Source organism: Simochromis diagramma, unplaced genomic scaffold (assembly GCF_900408965.1).
Source record: "Simochromis diagramma unplaced genomic scaffold, fSimDia1.1 OVJJ01000583.1, whole genome shotgun sequence".
Lineage (NCBI taxonomy): Eukaryota > Metazoa > Chordata > Actinopteri > Cichliformes > Cichlidae > Simochromis > Simochromis diagramma.
Window position 1 is genome coordinate 2,702,138 of NW_024387285.1, and position 21,041 is coordinate 2,723,178.

Sequence of the window (21,041 nt, forward strand, 5' to 3'; positions counted from 1 at the left end):
CCAGTACTCCAGCTTCCAACAGTACAAAGACATGCGTGCTAGGTTAATTAATAATTCTTAATTAGCCATAGATATGAGATTGTAGAAGTGGTAGATGTGGATATGTTTAAATGTGACTTGTACTCAAAGCACTCTGAGAGATCAGTAAATATTGAAAAGCACATTAAATAGAAGAAGGCTTTTTATTTTTCTATAGCGATATGATTATAAAACACCTACAGCGTGCCTTTTACTTGTTTACCTTGTGTAAAATGTGTTGGTTGGCTAATCCTGTGTTTGAATTATGTACTTAGACACTTTAACACCATCAGTGATGCAGCTGAAAGAAGCTAAAACCGTCTCACATTCATCTCATCCACTGTTTAAATGATAGAGAGCTGTGAGACTGACAGCTTTCCAATAGACTCGTGTGTTCCAGTACAGAATAAAGCTCAAACACATTCATACAGCATTTAAAAAAATACTGTACATACTGTTCAGTGTTTCCTCTCAGTCACACTTCTTTCAGCCTGTTTTATGTGTTTACCTCCTTGTGCTGTTCTTAATATTATAGTCTGATCCACTTTGTGAATTATGGCCTCCTCAGCTTGCATTTCCGTCTGTTCGCCATACTGTCATATAAACTTGTATCTACACTATAAACCCTGGGTTGGCCTGTCAAGGTCATAACCAATTTTATTAGATAACTTAAACTCAAAAGAGATGTCCTGAGTATGTTTAACCTGCTCTGTAGTACGAGCTAAACTTCACAAAGGCAAAAAGGATCACAGGACACATTATAATGGGTTATAACAGGCATCGTTTTTGCTTTTACCCTCAAAATTGTAACACGATCATGGGATCTGTGGTGACTGTTAAAAGTCTCCATCGTTGGTGCAGAAATCCTCTAAATGTGAACGTGGATGAAGTGATAGGAAATGTAAATAAGTGTGTCTGCATGTATACAGCACAAGATTCCAGATATTTAAGACTTTATTAACATTGTGCATCCTAAAAGCTATTTATTGTGCCGTCCTTTAATCAGCCTGGTTGTTCAGAATAGAGTGAAGTAGTCTGGACCTCTGTGATATAGATCATTATTATACACTTCGTAATACGCATGCATACGAAAGAGAGTTTCATGCAAGTTATGTTCAAAGAGCTCTACAGTGTGCCTCACAGGGTTTTGATGCCTTAAATAATGAAACAATTTGCATCCTCTGGGCTATAATCAATATTTAATTGAGCAGTTTAGGGTGGAGGAGGAAGGAAGTTGGAATTTAATCTGACATTTACAGAATTTGACCTTAAATTTAAACAGATAAACGTTTAGGATCTTAAACACATCAGACGTGGAACATCTGTGCGACATTTCCTTTGGTATCATGACAACGTAGCGCACAAGCAAATGTTTTCTCTGAAAGGGAGTCAGAACTTTATAAAGAAGGTACAAATTAAATGGATGCGTCTGAAACCCGTCATCGATCACTGCAGGAAGAGTTTGTGAAGGATACAGCTGACCAAGAAACATAATAATAACCAAATGACATAAGAGCTGTTTCTGCACTGGGCAACTTTTACTCCCAACATTTCTACACAAATATCTGTACTTTCTACTCCTTACACTTTTGTCATGAACCACAGTTCACGCAATCAACTGGAGCCCAAAAGCAAACTCAATACGCTTCAGTGCGAGCAAGTACAAGTTTTATTATTCAACAAAAGGTGACCCGGAACAACCACAGGAGGCGAGAGGCTAATCGCAGAACTGAAGGAAACCAGGAAAACAAAGGACACAGGGAAGCCGTAGTCGGGACTGTGGGAGGCTGCAACAGAAAAGGGGAAAAGGTTGTTAGTGTGCAGGGGAATGGAGAGACACAACAAGACCGGGCTAGAGCAATCTGGCTTACGATCAGAGCCGGACCGTGGGACTCGTGGGAGGTAAATCCGAGGAGGCAGAGACGAGGTCAGGTGGTACACTCTGAGAGCCAAGCAGGCAGCAGGACAGTCAGGTGGCAGACTGGACAGTAACCACTGAGGGGTGATCACTGACTGGCGTGGAGCAACCGTCTATGCAGGGTTAAATATTCCTCCTCGTAATCGCCTGGAATGGGATGCAGGTGTGATGGTGACGGCCCAACTTGAGGGTGTGGTCACCGGGGCATCCCAAACACTCCTCAGACACAGAGCCACGCACCATGACAGCTTTCACAGCAGGTGCACTGTGCACACTGTGTGACTGCAAACGTCAAGCCCATTTAAGCGTTTTTTAAGCAGTTATTTTCAAATTCAAGTTTCTATCAGCTCAACAAACATCAGCTGTTTCTGCGCAGTCTCTCACACGGTGTTTTGCTAGCTAAAAATACAGCAGCTGTATTTCTCAACGAGTAAAAACAGTGAGCGAGCCTGGACTTTCTCACTTTTAATTGAATAAAGAAGTTTAATCGGTACTTCAGCTTTTCCCAGAATATTTTTTTAACACAAGTGCCTGTACACCTCTGGGTTTTTGAAGCCAGAGGTTGCTATGTTTGCGGCAGAGGGTTGAGTGTCAAGCTATTGCCTAAAGCTAGTATCTGGTGCAACCCACAGACACCGATAAATTCTATTTAGTGTGAAGTAACAGGCTAATAAATAAAAGTTCACTAACAAAAAATGCAGCACTGGCTTTTTGGATAATTGCACCACATAGCAGGCCATATTTCTTTGTCACAAAAATCCATTAAAAATGTTCCAAAAGGCAGCGACTGCACAAAGGTGACCTACACAATAAAAGTCCAGTTTGCTTTCAATAATATGCTTCATACATATTTCAAATACTTCATTAACTAACTGTTTCAATACTTCACACTTCCTGTGCAAGTTGTGCATTCAGTGTTTGAGCTCACTGCTGTTATAGTCTTCAAATTAAAGAGAATCATGTGGAAATCTGGTGGCTGGCTCCGTGTTTGTATGCTTTTCACACTGCAGAGACATCTCATTGTTGTTCTCAAAGAAAAGAAGGCGCTCACTGGTTTCAAATGAGCTGTGAGTTTCCTGCAAACAGCTTGTGATTCACTGTGTGTAAGCCTGAAAGTGTGTGTGGGTTTGGAGATGGTCTAAATGTGTATTTGTGTGTCTCTTGGCAGCACGGTGAGCAGTGGCAGAAGAACACCTGCACCACGTGCGTGTGTGACCGGGGTCAATCTAAATGCCACACTAAAACCTGTCCACCCATAACCTGCGACAAGGTGAGTAGTCTCATGCACAAAAATGCACGCGCGCAATCGCTGACATTCGGTTTTATGCAGAAGTCGCCACACACTGACAGTATCATGCATCGCTAACTATCTCTGAACCTTTAGTCCGAACACATCGTGGATTTCAGACGCCCTCAGATTTATTTTCTGGACACTTTACCCAACCCACCCCAGCGTTAAGCTAACCTTTTCATAACTAAGTCTTCAGATTATCAGTTTAACAGCCAGATTACCCAGAAAGTTAAAAAACAGATTCACTCGAACATTTTTGCCAGAGGTGATGCTTGACACAACTTAGAAATAGATCCAGGAAGTATTTTTTACCAGTGCAACATGGGAAAATTTATCAAATGGAAAAAAAGAAGATTGACTTGATGCTGTCAAAGAAGAAAATACAAAACCCACAAGACCAAATACACACATGCACAAAAAAACCATTGAAAAAAGTCAGACTAACGCTCTAAAGCCAAAATGACTTTAAATTCTTTAGGCACATGAAAAATATATCTTTGCTTTGAGCAATTTATAAACTAGCTGCAGCATTTAAACATTTATTCTACATCGTAATGGAAGCCAGTGTAAACCTGCAGGTGTTTTTCTTAAGTAAGGGCTGCACGGTGCTGTGGTTAGGACTGTCACCTTGCTAACAAGGGATCGTTGGATGTGATTGGTCCAGGTCTTCTGGCTTCCTCCCACAATGCAAAGACATGCCTGTTAGGTTGGTGATTCTAAACAGGGCGTAGGTGTGAATGCAAGTGTCTGTTTCTGTGTGTTGGCCGTGCAATGGGACAGGCCTCGGGCCCCCTGCAAACACATGTTGGTCAGGAAAACTACATTTCTGTAAATCACGTGTTGATAAAATTGCACATCATACGGTTCACAAATGTGTAATTTATTTATTTTTTTGAAGTATTTTCTTAATATGACTCGAAAACAGTTTGCATCCACTTTTCCTGACATTTCAAAGTCCTGCAGTTGATGGTTTTGCTTGATGTGCGTGAGATTGTGTAAAAATAAACTACAGTAGCTGTCAGAGCTGAGACACAGAGTAAGCGTGACATCTGCAGTGTCAGGAAAAGCACACCTCTGTGCACTTTCAAATAAAGTTAGAAGAACGGTCTGGCGGCCCACTCCGCTTGGTGTCTTTCCCCTTAATAATGCAAAACACATACTCTCTCTTCCCTCGCTCCTCTTATCTCTCTCTGCTGAAACAGAGATGCACAAAACCAGCATTTTTATAAGCTCCTTGGATTTCCGTCGTCTTCTCCCGCTGCTCAGTTTGCATTCTTTCATCATCTGTAAATAACATTATCCTGCCTCCAAACAGGGGCAGACCAAAGTGAAGCGTGCCGGGCAGTGCTGTGATGAATGCGCTGCTGCTAAGGGAAGCTGCCAGTACCAGGGCGCAGTGCGTTACCATGGAGACATGTGGAACAGCACCGGCTGCGAGTTCTGTACCTGCAGCCGGGGTCAGGTCCTCTGTCAGAGGGCCGAGTGTGGACGTGTCGAATGCCCACAGGTGAGCCCGAAAGGAAAAAAAAAATGTTCGTTGAAGCCCAGAGGCAAAACTGGCCCGATTTTAAAAATCTGTGGATGCAAGGTTAAAATTCACAAACATTTCCTCAGGTCACAGCTTCTGTTTTAGGCTGGAAAACGGTCATCTCTTATTTTTTAAATGAATTTCCACATAAGCAGGACAGCTGTAGGGGCGCTGAGACATCCCACTGCATCTCGGAAAAAAGTTTTGTTTATTTATGCATTTTTATTTCATTCAAAAGGGTAAACTTTCATATATACATATACACATTACTCAGGATACTTTTATATATGATATATTTTATGGCTCATGGCTTATAAAATCAGGAACTGAGTATCTCAAATTATTTTGAGGTTGATTAGATTTTTATTCAGATAGTATAAATGGCACGCATCTCTTTATCTAGTTCAGTACACGCAACCAAAATCACGGGGAAGACTGCCGACATCATAGTTGTCTAGGTGATGATCGTCCTCCTAACATCCATCCTGCGATCACATCCCTAATCTCTGTGTTGAGACGACGGGCTGAGCAAAAAGAGAACTGGGCTGCTGCTTGGAGAGCCAAAGTCCTCTTTTTTTTAGATGAAACTAAATTTTGCATTTCTTATGTAAATCAGGTTCCTAGAGTCTGTTGATGACCTCTAAACCATAATAAGCCTTAACCTCCTAATACCCAAACTCTTTCATGGCATGCATTTTTAATTTCTCTTTGGTATTTGGGCTGATTGGGACCTGATGAATGCAAAAACAAAGAATTACCAGATTTTTTTTTTTTTTTTTTTTGAGATCCACATGTGAGGACTTTAAATTTCGATATAACCGTGGCAGTATAATGTCGTCATAAGTGGATTTCAGGCCCATGTAGAGCAAAATTCAGTATTTTGGTCTAGACGACCCAAAATGTGGTGTCCACATATGTGGATGTAAGGTCCTAGGTGGTTAAAATAAATCACTTAACATGTGTGTATGTAAGATCTAAGGAAAAAACAATTCACAGTATTTCAGTTTTTTGACATGATTGGCTACACTGTAAGAAATTTCTCAGTCAGCTGAGACTGAAGAAGTCACCTGGATGAGTGACGAAACGTTTCTCCCACAAAACGCTGCGTCCAGATGAACAGAATCAACTTTTGGAGATTTACTTACCTGGATGATTGAAAATGCATCAAGAAACTTTCACTGTTAAGTTACAGTAAAGCTCTGTAATCTTTGCTGTTATACTGACGTGATACAGACAACTATTTGGTTAATGTCATGCTGTCACCAGTAGTTTATTAATATAAAGTTTAACCGTATGTCTTCGCTCATGTTCCCTGAATTCCGTTTTATTTATTTCTTGAGCTTTGTTACAGTTTTCCCTCCTCCTTGCACCACACGCTTGCGGGAATATGACTCAGCCTTGGTGGCCGTTCATAGGATCACATTTCATAATATTAATAATCAATCATATAATCTTAATAGCAACATGCCCTCACTGACACACCTTCCTGGATTTGTTTAACATTGTGCCAGTTTTACTGGAAGCACATGGTTAGACTGATGTCGGGTGAAACCAGTAAACCATTAAGCTGTTTTTATAAACATTGGTACGATGAACAGTTTAGCTAATTGAACCAATTCTAAAAACATCTCCAAACATAAAGGGTTCAAATTTATGAACCCGCTAATTTGCAAAACAGACAAACATCCTGTGATGAGAAGTTAGCGCTGTTTGCAGTTTGTAAATGGAACATTTGAATTGTGATTGAAAACAAAGCACCATTAGTCTAATGTGTTGTATTTTAAATATGCTTTTGTCATTCAGATTTGGTCACCAGCGTGTTGGTTCAAAAATGAGCTCTTTCCTCACAGTTGTTGTGTCCAACAGATCTGCATGTATAAAGCTTTTGGAGACAATTGTGTCTTTTTCCCTTCAACAACCTGAATGATACACAGGCTTGAAGGCTTAAAATGAACATGCTAATGTATGTCACTCTGGCTGTGTTGCTTTTCTTTACATAATTACCCCTAATGTTCCTGCTAATGGGTAATACCTGTGTTCGATGTTTGTATAATTGTATTCTTGTGTTTTTATGATCTCAGTTTTGAGTTTGCAGCATCGTTACTGGTCTCAGGATTCCTTTATGATCATATAAAACTATGCTTTTCCTGCAGACCCCACCTGCTTAACCTTTCCTCAAGGCTTACCCTTGCTGTCAAACCCTTGGCCTATTGATGCAACCTGTCAGCACCCTGAAATCCCATTTCCTTTCTTTTAAATAGGCTACTTAAAAGTTAATGGAAGATGTCACTGTTACTTTGTTCAGTTTCCTGTATTTGCCACAGTGAAATTTACCAGTTTAAACGTACACTTGGTGGAATGGGAGGAAGGGCGATCATTTGAGGTTATGAGGTTGGCTGATTCCATCACAGGTGATTCACTCAGTTGAGATGAAGTAAATTGAAAGACAAGATGAAACTAATGGTGTGAAAGAAACTTGGCCCTAGAGCTTGTCACTAGATGAAAAATATGACTTGCACTCAGCTGCACTAAACCTACCCCAGGCTGAACCCCTCTGCTAAATGCATAGCATCTCTTAAGACAGTAATACAGTGTCAGTGTTAAATATGGAGTATCTACTGGTTCTTAAAAGGTATTAAAATCTCTAAAATGCACTTTTACCAATACGTTAAGTAATGAGTTTTGGGTGTTTGTGGCTTTGTTCCGATATCTACCTCTTCACAGCATATGTTGAAATATTCTTGAGCAGTATACTAAGCACCAGATTCCCTCCCGATGCACCTGTGGGTGTGCAACAGCATGCGTTGTACATAAAGCACTAAATGCATGAATTAAAAAGTGCTGTGTCAATGTGGCTTGTAGTGAAGTAAACTGGGAAAGTGCTACATAAATGCCAGACCATTCAAAACGTATCAAATGTCTTAAAATCTGTTTAAATGTTTTAGTTACATCTCCATCAAAAGCAGAAGTTGAGAACTCTCAGCTTTGATTCAGGCGATTCCTTCTTGTTTCAACTTGTATGTTTGATTTAAAATCCACTGCAGTGGTGTACAGAGGCACAATTATAACAACTGTGTCACTGTCTAAACCAGGGGTAGGCAACTCCAGGCCTCGAGTGCCGGTGTCCTACAGGTTTTAGATATCGCCATGTGTCAACACACCTGAATCAAATGATTAGTTCATTATCAGGCCCCTGGAGAACTTCAAGACATGTTGAAGAGGTAATTTAGCCATTTGAATCAGCTGTGATGGATCAAGGACACATCTAAAACCTGCAGGACACCGACACTCGAGGCCTAGTGTTGCCTATCCTTGGTCTAAACACTTATGTAGCTGACTGTAGGTCGAGGTTGAGTATTTGGCAGCTTAACAGCTACAGCTAATGTAGTAGAAAACACACATTAGAATTGACAGTCATGTTAAAAATACACATCAATCATATAAATATATCCCTGTTACATTGTACATACAGACCACGCAAAGAAGTGTATTTTTGCCCATCCTGGTGGTTTCTACTACATGATGGACTCAGAATCAGAATCAGAATCAGAATGGGGTTTATTGCTAAATGTTGAGCAGGTTTACAACATTAGGAAATTGCTGCGGTGCTTCAGTGCAAACATAGTGTCATAAATAGCACTTAAATAGACATGAAAAAATAAAAGTAGTAATAAGAATTAAAAGTGCTACGTAGAAAGATATGTGCATGAGTGCAGGTGGTGATCAGTGCCAAACGTGGAATGATGCAGTGACACAGCGTAGGGTCATGTGTTAGGGGTGGGAACAGTCATATGGTTATTGTTCATGTGTCCAACAGCAGAGGGGAAGAAACTGTTCTTATGGCGAGAGGTTCTGGTGCGAATGGACCGGAGCCTCCTGCCTGAGGGGAGCAGGTCAAACAGACTGTGTCCAGGGTGAGAAGGGTCAGCTGAGATCCGAGCTGCACGCCGCAGTGTCCTGGAGGTGTACAGGTCCTGCAAAGATGGGAGTCTGCAGCCAATCACCTTCTCAGCAGAGCGCACAACACGCTGCAGTCTCTGTTTGTCCCTGATAGTGGCTCCAGCGTACCACACGGTGATGGAGGAGGTGAGGATGGACTCGATGATTGCAGTGTAGAACTGCATCATCGTCCGTGGGCAGGTTGAATTTCTTCAGCTGCCTCAGGAAGTGCATCCTCTGCTGGGGTTGCTTGATGACGGAGGTGATGGTGGGCTCCCACTTCAGGTCGTGGGTGATGGTGGTACCCAGGAAGCGGAATGAGTCCACAGAGGTGATGGGGGTGTCAGTCAGGATGATGGGGGGGAGTGGGGCTGTGTGCTTCCTGAAGTCCACAATAATCTCCACTGTCTTCTGGGCATTCAGCACCAGGTTGTTGTGGCTGCACCAGGACACCAGACGTTCAACCTCCCTCCTGTAGGCAGACTCATCCCCGTCCGAGATGAGCCCAATAACGGTGGTGTCATCTGCAAACTTGATTAGCTTGACAGACTGGTGGGTGGAGGTGCAGCAGTTGGTGTACAGGGAGAAGAGCAGAGGAGAAAGAACACAGCCCTGAGGGGAGCCGGTGCTGATGGTCCGGGAGTCCGAGACATTCTTTCCCAGCCTCACATGCTGCTTCCTGTCCGTCAGGAAGTCAGTGATCCACCGGCAGATGGGATCAGGCACATTCATCTGGGAAAGCTTGCCTCGGAGATGGTCTGGAAGGATGGTGTTGAAGGCAGAGCTGAAGTCCACAAACAGGATCCTGGCGTAGGTTCCTGGGGAGTCCAGATGCTGCAGGATGAAGTGTAGGGCCATGTTGATGGCGTCGTCTACAGACCTGTTGGCTCTATATGCAAACTGCAGGGGGTCCAGGAGGGAGGCCGTGAGGGTCTTGAGATGGGAGAGAACTAGGCGCTCAAAGGACTTCATGACCACAGATGTCAGAGCCACGGGTCTGTAGTCATTTAGTCCAGTGATCCTAGGTTTCTTGGGGACAGGGACTCAGACAAGTTTACAGTGCAGTGATAAAAACCCTGAACATGATGATGAAAAAGACGGTCCTACTAGTTAGCATCCTCGTTAGTCTATGGAAATACAAAGATGCTAAATTTGATCCAAAATCATTTGGGAATGATCTAAGTTTAAGTTATAGTGATTTTCCTCTTTTATTCAAAATGTATCTGTTAATGCAAACCATGATGTCCTTTTGGATGAACAGTTTGGACCGTGTCCTTAAACTCAGTGTAAAAATGACATTTTTACATTATTGAACTGATGCCAGTGTTTTGAAATATAAATATTAATAAATACATATTTTTCCTTTTGATATGTGTTTCCATCAGATGGGTTTGGTCTAGGACAGGGGTGTCCAACTCCAGTTCTCGAGAGCTACTGTCCTGCAGCTTTTAGATGCATCCCTACTCCAACACAGCTGAATCAAATGGTTGGATTAACTCTTCAGCATGCCCTTAAGGATGGGAAAGGCCTGATAACAAGCCATTCATTTGATTCAGGTGTGTCGGAACAAGGATGTGTCTAAAACCTGCAGGACAATAGCTCTCGAGGACTGGAGTTGGACGCCCCTGGTCTAGAATGTCATGTAAAGTGTTATTAAAAGGATCTTTAAAAGTCAGAGTGCAACAGCAGAAGCAATAATAGCCTTCATGTTAAGTCATCAAAGGTCAGACTTGGCAGGAATGTAGGTGAGTGTGTTTGAACAAAACAGCCTAGAGGATTTGTTAAAGTTATTAGCCGATGTTCCCATAGTTGCTTCAGTCCCCCTGCTTTAGGCTCCACGCCACGTTGACTCAACACCTCATCCAGTTTTACATCAAGCAGATTTAATAATATTGCTTTAATATCCCCGACCACGACCAAATAAGCCCTCATTAATCATGCTGTATGGCGATAATTACAGCTGCTAAGTGTCGTTAGCTCTAAGTAGCATAACTGGCATTTTTCCAACTTTGAACTCAACAAGGTCACCGTGCAGAGAAGACAGAGCCAATTTCCACTGTGTGTTTGTGTGTGCACGTGAGTGTGTGTGCGCAAAACAATTAAGACAAGGTTATGGGTTTAATGATGTGCAGGTCAGGAGGCGGAGAAAGGCACTGGGGTACAGTTATACAGGCGGTTTATGATTCCTGCACTAATAATGTACCTACTGTAATGGTACTGAAAGGACTTCTAGTCTTAGAAAACTGCAGTATTGGGATACTACTACTGTGACATGCATCTTTTATTTCCAAGTTTCATCTTTTCTTAAAGTTGAAATGGGTATGGTGTAGGAGGAGCCATTAAAATCAATAACACATGGGAGAAATTGGTAAGTTTCAGAAGCAGTTTCCTGCCTCTAGATGCCAGATTTTGATGATATCTGCAATAGAGATGACTTCCATGTCTTGAATATAATGGAACTAAATGGTGTGTAGTGCTCAAAGTGCCAAAAATAACCACAGGAGCAGCGCCTCCCTCCAGAAATCATGACCCGGGTAATCATGAGTCTTGTTGGGAGGAGGTTAATGGAGAACTTGCTTCTTCCCTAGAAACCTGCACCCAATAAACTCATCACTGAGCAGAAGGAAGCATGCAGCTGTCTGGAGCTGAGATATCTTCATAAACACAAGTGCAGTTTCAACAATATCTCAGTTTTTCCACATTCAGTCCATCTACGTCAATAAATGCATAAAAGACTGTAATTTGTGCGCAGTCAGTAAAAATAACGTAACCGTCTTACTTTAATGTGATGCATGATATCATGGGCGGTTTTCTTTGTCTGCAGGCTGCAAAACTGTCAAATATTTAATGATTTCCACTACTCTCATGACTTGATCCATTCAACAATATGCTCGCCTTCTCTGCAGAGCCATCCAGCAGAAGCTGAGTAACTGTCGCTCTTAGTTTAGCTTATTTTAGAGCAACATCCACCACTTACAGGAATCAAGTAGCTACAGTACCCGACAGCTAACCTAACATCTCAAGAGGATGGAGCAATACTCTCATTTGCTCATGCTGTCACAAACACGAGTGGATTTCCAATTTCTTGTGCTCAGTGAGCAGAGGAAACGTTGTGGGTGGAGTTTGGTGCAGAGAAAATAGTTCCTAGTGTTTGTAATTTTTTTGAGGAAAAACTTAAATTATTAATAAGGAGCAACTAGCAATCAAATTATAGCTGAACAACCATCACGTTATGCTGTTTAGATGACTCAGGAGTTTTGATTGACTCATCTTGGCTTGTTTTTCTATGTGAAGATTAACAGCAAATACTTTGGTTTGCTCTCTTTTCCTTTATCTTTTCTGTTCCCTCCCTTTGTCTGCCTCTTCTTCCAGTCTTTTTTAATTAATTTACTTTCTTTTGTCTACTGCTCTCTTCCTCCTTCTTTCCAGCCATACTCCCTTCTCCCTCCTACCCCTTCCTTCGTTGTTCTTGTCCTGTTTCCTTCTTTTTCTGTTTCTTTTCCACGTTACTCCTTTATTCTCCTTCATCATTTCCAAAATAGCTTTCTCTTGTGCTGTACTCTTTTCTTTTAGCTGCCGTCTGTAACTTCACGAGGAGAATTTTATAAAAATGTACATTTTCTTTGTTTTTTCAGGGATCTGAGCTCGTTAACCTGCCGGGGAAATGCTGCCCCGAGTGTTCGTTTGCGAAACCTTCCTGTGTGCACAAGGGAAAATCCTACAAGGTACTTCTATCACAAGTGTAGATTTTACTTTGAGCTTGTTTGCTTATAAACAAAATTGCAAAATCAGGCAAAGAATTCCTACTGTGTGGGAGAGACGAAGACTCCACAGGGCTTCTTTCCCTTCACATAAGAAAAAAGAAGCTAAGTGGCATGAAGTCTCTCTGCAGAGGAGGCTGTTACGAAAACAAACACATCGCTATTAAGCCACACAAACACAAACTCGAAACACTGGAAATTACAGTTGCATTCAGACGGAACATGTGTTTTTGGACAGAGCTGTGAAATTAATCAGGGCTTTTTAGGTCACAATCTTTTGTTTGTGTTCTTTTAGAGGCTCTTCAGCTCCATTATTCATAGGTTAGACCTGGAAAACCACAATGCAAAGCTTTAATTGTTTCACATTGATGGGGACGATGCTAATGTAGCGCTGCAGGATGGTGAACGACGCTGTGGCTCAGAGCGAGTGTCGGGAGAACTATTATCCTTTTGAATAGATTGTTCTTTGTTCCCACGAGGAATTAATCTTACCACGAGTAAACAAAAACAGATAGATACTGCATACTTATTACGCGCCTACACACATTTATACACGGTTGTATCAGCTTTGGCGTTTTCCTGTGATGGGAGAGAGTCACCGAAAGGTTAAAGCTGCAGGTTTGTGACGGGATGATTACTGGTTTGAATTCACGAGTGACTTGGAAAATAACAGCTCGGGAAGTTAATGAGTTAGAATAATGAACTGTGTTTACCCAACACTTATCTTCTGGTTGATTTAAAGGCACATTAACAGACTATTTACAGGGAAACTGAAAGAAATGAAACAGTTTTCAGGTGTTTATTTGAAGCTGTGATTGGTCTAAATGGGAACATTTTATTACAACCTTAAGTATAATAAATAAAAAGAGGTTTGCAACCTGCCCTGCATAAAAGAATATCTCAGATATCAATATAAAGTGTCCTGTTGAGCCAAGGTTTTCTCTCTCAGCCCAGCTCAGATTTATACTGTGTGTGTGGGGGGCTTATGCTAATTGACCAAATCATTTTTAACTTACGAAGTTTTAAAGATGGATTAAATACAAGTGAGAGAAGAGTGTGCAGAAATCAGCCGGCACCATAACATTTTTAGATTTCTCGTCATGCACAGATCGATCAAGCTGAATAAAAAAAGTTTTTGCTTTTACTCTTGATGCTAAGCCAAGCTGTTCACATCATTTGTCACACAGGTAGTTATTTTCTCACCTCTGCAAAGAAAGCTGATTGGGATTAAATAGCATAGATTCACTTCCGTTGAATTGAATTGAATTTTATTTATATATCACAGAATAAAGCAACATTTGCCTCAAGGTGTTTTATATTGTAAGATAAAGACCTTACAGTAAGATGAAGAGAACAGAGAAAACCTCAACAATAATATGACCCCATATGTGAGCATACAAGTGCTTTGGCGACAGTGGGAAGGAAAAACTCCCTTCAACAGGAAGAAACCTCCAGCAGAGCCAGGCTCAGGGAGGGGCGGCCGTCTGTCGGGACCAGTAGGGGTGAGAGGAGGAAGACAGGACAAAGACATGCTGTGGAAGAGAGTCAGAGATTAATAATTACAAATGTCACTAAAACAACAAACTTATTAAGCTCGTATTGATTTTGTACTTATAACTGTGCTCATACGTACGATCACGCAAACAAAAAGTTTTCTAAGGACTCCATGAAATGGAAAAACTGATGAAACTTATGGTTTCCATCCATAAGAGGGTAGGTAGCTGCTACATGCTGCTAATCAATTATGCTTCACATCGGCACATGTGAACACCTCTGCAAAAGCTGATGTTTTGGCAGCGTGCTCGTCTGGAGCAATCAGGTGTGTTAACACAACAGCAGAATCTTCCCAGGAGTGGATGTCTCAGACTTTCACTCCAAGGTCTGGCTGTGCAATGCTGAGAGAAGCTGCAAAAGCAGCTACATCTCAGACACTACGGGTTTCAGTTAGCATGTTAAATATTAAAGTGCAATTAGAAAAACAAGTGTAGCTTTTTTGGATGAGCTGCCCCGAGAAAGCCTCTGCTCTCCAAAAAGAACATGGCAGCGTGACTTCAGTTCGCTAAATTGCATCCAAACAGACAACAAGACTTCTGGAAAAATAGTCGTAACACACAGCGCCATGTTTGGTAAACCCCAAACGCAGCAAACCAGGACAAACACCTCATACCAGCTGTCAGCACAGTGGTGGAGAGGTGATGATTTGGGCTTGTTTTGCAGAGCTGTGCTTAAATGAATGGCCACAAACATCAATGAACTGAAGTAGTTCTATAAAAAGGAGTGGATCAGAACTTAAAAACGATGTGAGAGACTGATAAAATCAAGGTTTATCAGTCTCTCACATCGTCAAGCTAAAGACAAGCTTTGGATCATCTCGTTCTTCAGAGGACTGAAGTCTAAAACTCTTCAGGAAAAAAAACCTATTATCTGCAAATGAGGAAAACTCGCTCTTACACCTGTAGAATTTCTTAAATAATGGTAGTGCCAGTGTCAGAGCCAGGTGACGGCACACGTTAGTTTTTAAAGCGATCTGCTTGGTTCCCTGTGTGGACAGTAGAAAGTTTGAAAAGTCTTCACAGGTTCTTGAAAAATGTTTCAGTTTTCCATGTGAGGCTCTTTTCCCTTTGTGACTGACATTCCTGCTGTCGCCTGTTCGAATATCTCCCCTTAGTGGGCCTCAGTCAGTTCACTCTTTCTGTTTCAGAAAACATATGAGAGTCGTGACTGTCAGCCTTCTTTTAAAACGGACACATGCAGCTCATTAGCATTCAGACCACGGCCTTCTCTGTGTGGCATCCTTTTTAATCGTTAATCAGCTTCTTCAAAGTCAAAATCCTTTTCTTTTCAGTATTTTCCACATTCTGTCCGTCCTCTATAAAAGCCTTTATCGCAGTCACACTTTAAGCATAATGAGAACATTAACCTCCCATTTACAGCTGCAAATACGATGTCCTCTCTTTTATAGAACCTTGCTCGATGGAGTGATGGCAGTTGTCGTGAGTGCGAATGCCACGATGCCCAGGTGACTTGTTATCTGAGATCCTGCCGTACCTGCCCTCTGGGCACCCTGGCTGTCATTCAGGACGGCCAATGTTGCCCCGAGTGTCACCAAGGTATGTATGCAGGAAAAGTGACACACACACACGCATGTCGGGTATTCATATCTTGTGGGGACATCTTTTTGACATACTGCTTTCCCTAGCCACTTACCCTAACCATCAAAAACAAATGCCTAAACCTAACCATAACCCAATTGTAAAACTACCCGTTTCATACATTCACCAGAATCATTTTGACAATGGAGACGACCATAACCATTAAAATGTCCGAGAGTACTCACTAAAAACGTATAAAAGTTTAAAGTAAAGTTTAAAACAGTTTAAAGTATAAACGTCCTACCTGGCATACTGAAATGTTTGAAGGTACACTGCATTTCTTATCTTTGCCTGCCTAAAGTCGAAGAAACAGTTTTTTGTGGATTTTCTTTGATTGACTTTTTCCCCTTGTATGTTTGATTTTTGTTTGTGAAAAATCAGGAGTCATGAATGAAAACCTGAGTTTCTGATTCTGTGAAACATCTCTGCCCCCTCCAGAACGTTTCCTGAGCAGAGCTCTTTATCTTTTTCTCCCCTCGTTATCAAACGCCACGTCTGTACTGCTCAGGTGTAAATGTGTTTGTCAGTTCATTCATCCTGAAAGTATGTAATCAAAATCGTGTTCCCTGTAAACGAGACGCTGTTTGGCTAAAAAGTGAAATCATGCAGCATCGTTTTTGTTTTTCCTTTGTGATGAATGTGCTGTAAGGCGATCTGCTCCGTGTGTGTCAGCATGTCATCAGCTACACACTGAGAGTGTAACAAAAAGTCTTTCCTCACTCTGTCACTGCCAAATTCTCATTCATGTCGGCATATTAATATCGATGTTAATGTGTGTATTAATCTAATGTTGTTCAACAACATTGGTGGTGATGTGAGTTGAATTTCTGGGTCCTTTTTGTTCTTTGCTGTAGGTGCTTTAATTTTTTATCGTATTGCCTCCTGGTTGCACTCTTTCTCCTTGGCAGAAAATAAACCTATTTAACAATTAATGATGAGAAAAAACTTTTACTGGCAAGAAAATGAGAGGATGAGTCAATAGCAGTGAGTTTGGCCCGAACAGGTGCAAATAAAAACTTATTCCAAGTGGAAATACCACAAATTAAGAAATAAAAATTCTTCCAGTGACATTGAATTATGGCTTCTAGCTGATTTCCTCCTGTAAACCACATCAAAGCTCTTATGTTTCACCGCCCTCCTTTGAAAGAGGCGGCTCCATCTGTCTTGATGACTGAAAATGGGTATATTCACAGCCAGCAATTATAACCATTTTCTCATATAAATAAATAACCTAACAGGCAATTAAACACAGGGACCACATTGTTTAAGTTCAGGCAGACTTGTAATTCAGGTTGGCTGCGTGAGTGACTAATTACAGCTGGGAAACAGAGGCATTTTTCATTGCGCCATTCAAATGTTCAGTTTGATACAACAATAGTTGAAGCTGTTTAATTCACATTTATTGTCTCCGTGTTTTACGTCCCTCAGCAGTCTTCATGCTCTCTCAGATTTTACTGTATTTCTACCCAGCAGAATATTCAAATGTCTCAAATCTAAAGTATGCATATTCTCAGACAAACAGTCTAATTAGTCCACAACACGGAAAACAACATGGGAAATGTGTAAAATGTAATATCCTGGAGTAGCCGATTGTTTTATTAATCTGAGTACCCAGTGCGCCCAGTAGGGAAAAAAGATCTGCACTAAATGATTTAATTTATGCAGTAAATTCACAAAAAAACCACACTCATTAATCATATTCACAAGCGTGTATGCTGGTGTCGACCAATTCAAACAATAGACTGAGAATATTCTAAAAATAAATACATTATTCTATTCAGTTCTGTTGTTTTTGTTCACGCTGCTTTTTCCTAATCAGCATTTCAGCAAATCCAGTCACTCCTTCACTCTCATGAACCGTTTACCTGCATCCAACCAAAACTTGCCCATATTTAGCAGAATTAGGACTATGAACAAACATCTTGTCCCTTCATTTGATTTGACTTGATTTCATGATTTCATGACAGTTTCGTCATAACCACGTGTTCATAAACAACAAGCCTTTAAAACAGGGGTGTCAAACATAAGGCCCAGGGGCCAGAATTTGCCTGCCAAATCCCCCAGTCTGGCCCAATCTGAAGGAGAGCATAGAATTTGGACTTTAACTGTATTTTAACAGCATTTACTTCTGATAAAGACCGCCGCCATTTCCATTCATACTACACTAAAGTAATTATGTAGTAGACAAATAAAAATAATTTCATGAAAACAATTTTATTATTTCTGTCATTACTGGAGAATTGCATGCAATAGTATGCCCATGATGGTCCGTAACAGATATATTCATGTCTGAATAGAAACTGATTTAAACAGGGTTAGCTCACTAAATTAACATGTCGATGTGATAAATTCACATGTCACGTGTTCGGTTATTAACCCTGCCTCCTTTTTCCTCCCTGTCAGTGATCTGAACATCCCAACTGAGTTCGGTTTGTGGCTAAAAATAGAAAAGGGGGAAAAAAGATCACAACCTCCTTTTCTTTCATTCGCTCTCATTTTTTGCTGGAACTGTAAATCATCCTTTAAGCCTATTAATCATGGCTGTACACCGGCCCAGAGGTCCGTAGCCTCTTTTCTGATTGGGCAGTTCATACCTGAGGGGCATAACCAGAAGTCGTGCAGTGTTCAGGTCTCATGGAGAAAGATGTCAGCTTCTTATTTTGCTTTGATCTGACCCAAATGAGTTATTTGAAACTGATGAAATACGTTTCAAAGTTTCATACTTAGCAGTAAAATCTATTTTCCTAACTTTCGGATATGATGCCATAGGTGTGTTAACCTGTGTGGGGCTGCATACAGGTTAATACACGGCAAGGACGCCGTGATAGTTTTGAGATAAAAATCTCCTTTGTGACTCCTTCAGTGAGGAGCCTGCAGCTTAACTGTTCGTCTCAGCTTGGACACATTAATAATTGTATTATAATCTCATGCATTTATAATGTTTGTAATAATATACGAAAATGTGAGACACTGTTAGAGTCACACATTACGTTCGGTCCCATTCATTTTGTCACCGCGAAATAGGATCAGTCCTAAGTGAGCGTTTCCTTAACTTAATATTTTAATTAAATATTTTAAAATATGTTTCGAGCCGTTTCTAAGCATGTGGAGATAATATAAACTAATTAGATAACTCTGTTTCCTGTACTCTTACAGTAAATCTCACACTGTAACAAATTTCATTGTTAAATTGGGGTTACCAGATAACATTAGCCTGTTATTTTATGGCTCACTTAGTGTTTTATTGACAGAGTAATGATACAGCCTAAACATGAACAGTTCTTTTTCTTAAAACTGTGTATCCACCTGAGCCTCAGTCATGGCCCATTACTGTTGTGAGGTGGAGTGTAAAGCAGGACCAAAATGCAGGACACAAAGGCAGTCAGTGTTAGACAGAAGCAAGATATTTATTGGCTGTTTGCAAAGCCAGTGAGTCAGTACACAAAACAACAATCCAAAAAGTTAACGGGGAATTACAGAAAACAGGAAGCAGAGAGCATAGACAAACAATTTGACAAGGACAAAGAGGGAGACTGGACCGTTTGTACACCGCGGGCTGGCTGGGAAAGGAAATAAACAAAAGACAAAAACTAAACATGGAGACAAGAAGACTCAGTCATCAAAGAAACAGAATCAGAGGGAACAGACAGGGTAACACTGAGGGAACCAAACACACAAGACATAACAGACACTAGCACTCGAACTGTTAACTATCAAAACTCAAACAATCCAATAAAGCTAAAGCTCAACCTACTTAAACAAAACTGAAAACACAGGATCACGAAACAACGTCTTTTACCCAAAAAAGTGACGTAAAAACAGAAATCAAAGACTCAACAATGTCACAAGAAATCAAACTGACGTTTAAAACAATAAAGAAATCATGAACCACATTCAAACATGGTACATGAGTCTTTTCAGTTTAACATAGTTTGGATCATTGATGTGCTGCTCAGGGTTAGAGCTGTTGCTAATTTCCAACCCTTGTCCCTTGTTGTGCTTTTACAAGATTCAGCAAATATCAGTAACAGAATTAAAACCAATAAAACAATTAAATCAGGAATCCAAACACAAAAATCAAAACTTCAAACCCTAGAATAACAGTGAAAAACAGACATACTGTACATATTCACCAAGAATCCAAAAACCTAAATACAGACAAAAAATCCTGAAACAGTTTCCAGATAAACCTCAGCACAGCTGTGTGGAAGCAGCACTGATAAATTACTTATCATGTTTTTGTGTTTGCCAAAGAAAAAGAAATAATGTAATCAATCAAAAAATATATATATATCAGAAAGCATTTACAGTATGTAACCTTATATTATTGTTTGAAAAACTCTCCCAAGGCCTACTGTGACGTGACTCCTTACAGGGGCTGAGATGATTAATAACTGCATGGATGCTACATAAATAAGCACACCATTAAAAGAGCAGTTTACCCCAAAATAAAATGTTTTATTTTCTTCTGGTGCTATCGAGCCGTTTAAGTTATTTTAGTGCGAGTTGCAAAGTTTTGGAGATATCAGCTGTACAGATTCAAAAAAAAAAAAAAATCAACTTAAGTGTCTCTTCAGAAATCTTGACCCATTTACTTAAAAAGAAAAATATAAACGTTGTTTTGAGCAGTTTCACCTAAAATCTATTTTCTTTCTACTAAACAAGTACTTTTTAAACCTCTTAGTCACCACCTTATCATTGCTTAATCGGTTTTGATTAACAAAATTAGGAACGGTTGAATTAATCTGATGCCATTTGGAGCTTTATTGTCTTAAATAAAGAGTCTTATGATTGAAAAAGTTGGCAGAGTTAGTTGGATTACAGTGAGGCACTGCCTTTTTAGTGTGTGTCAGGGTGTGAAATGACTAAAACTCATCAGCCAAATGTCTGTAATGTTGGCAAGTTGGCTTATTTTCCAGGCTATGGCACATGACCAGCCTCAGGTGGAGGTCAAGCTTGTACGAACAGTAAAATTGGCAGTTATTTTTTTTGCCCTCTTACACTTATATAAAGCAACAGCACAACAACAACCGTGTCTAATATTAACACATCTGCAGTTTTCCAGAGTGAGGCTTTTCTCATTAGGTGTTTGTCATTATCGGGGCGGTGTTGTATGGTTAAGTGCGCCTGGATCCACACCTCTGGATCAGTTGTTTTAATACAACTGTTAATCAATGCTGCAGTTTTTTAATTTTGTGCCTCAGGGACTCTGGCTCGTCACGCTTGTGAGAAAATTAAAGTACAGCGCGAGAGCGTCAAGGCAGCGTTCTGTAAACAGCAGCTTGGATCAAAGTGTGTGATTTCTGAACCTGCCCTGTAGTGCGGGCTTATCCTCGAGATGAGACAAAAGCTATTCTGGTTCACTCAAGGCAAAGAAGAAAGATTCCTGTAAGCAGTCATGAGTTCTGTGCTGTATTAAAATATACTTCTTTGT

General features: G+C 40.6%; 1 protein-coding gene across 1 annotated transcript in view; it reads left to right on the plus strand.

Annotated features, from left to right (window-relative positions):
• fras1 (Fraser extracellular matrix complex subunit 1) overlaps positions 1-21,041 on the plus strand; it is a 198,592-nt gene that overhangs the window by 14,351 nt on the left and 163,200 nt on the right. Inside the window, 4 exon segments of the mRNA XM_040003499.1 lie at positions 3,105-3,206; positions 4,543-4,734; positions 12,330-12,419; positions 15,418-15,565. Of these exon segments, the coding sequence (XP_039859433.1) occupies positions 3,105-3,206; positions 4,543-4,734; positions 12,330-12,419; positions 15,418-15,565 (532 nt within the window).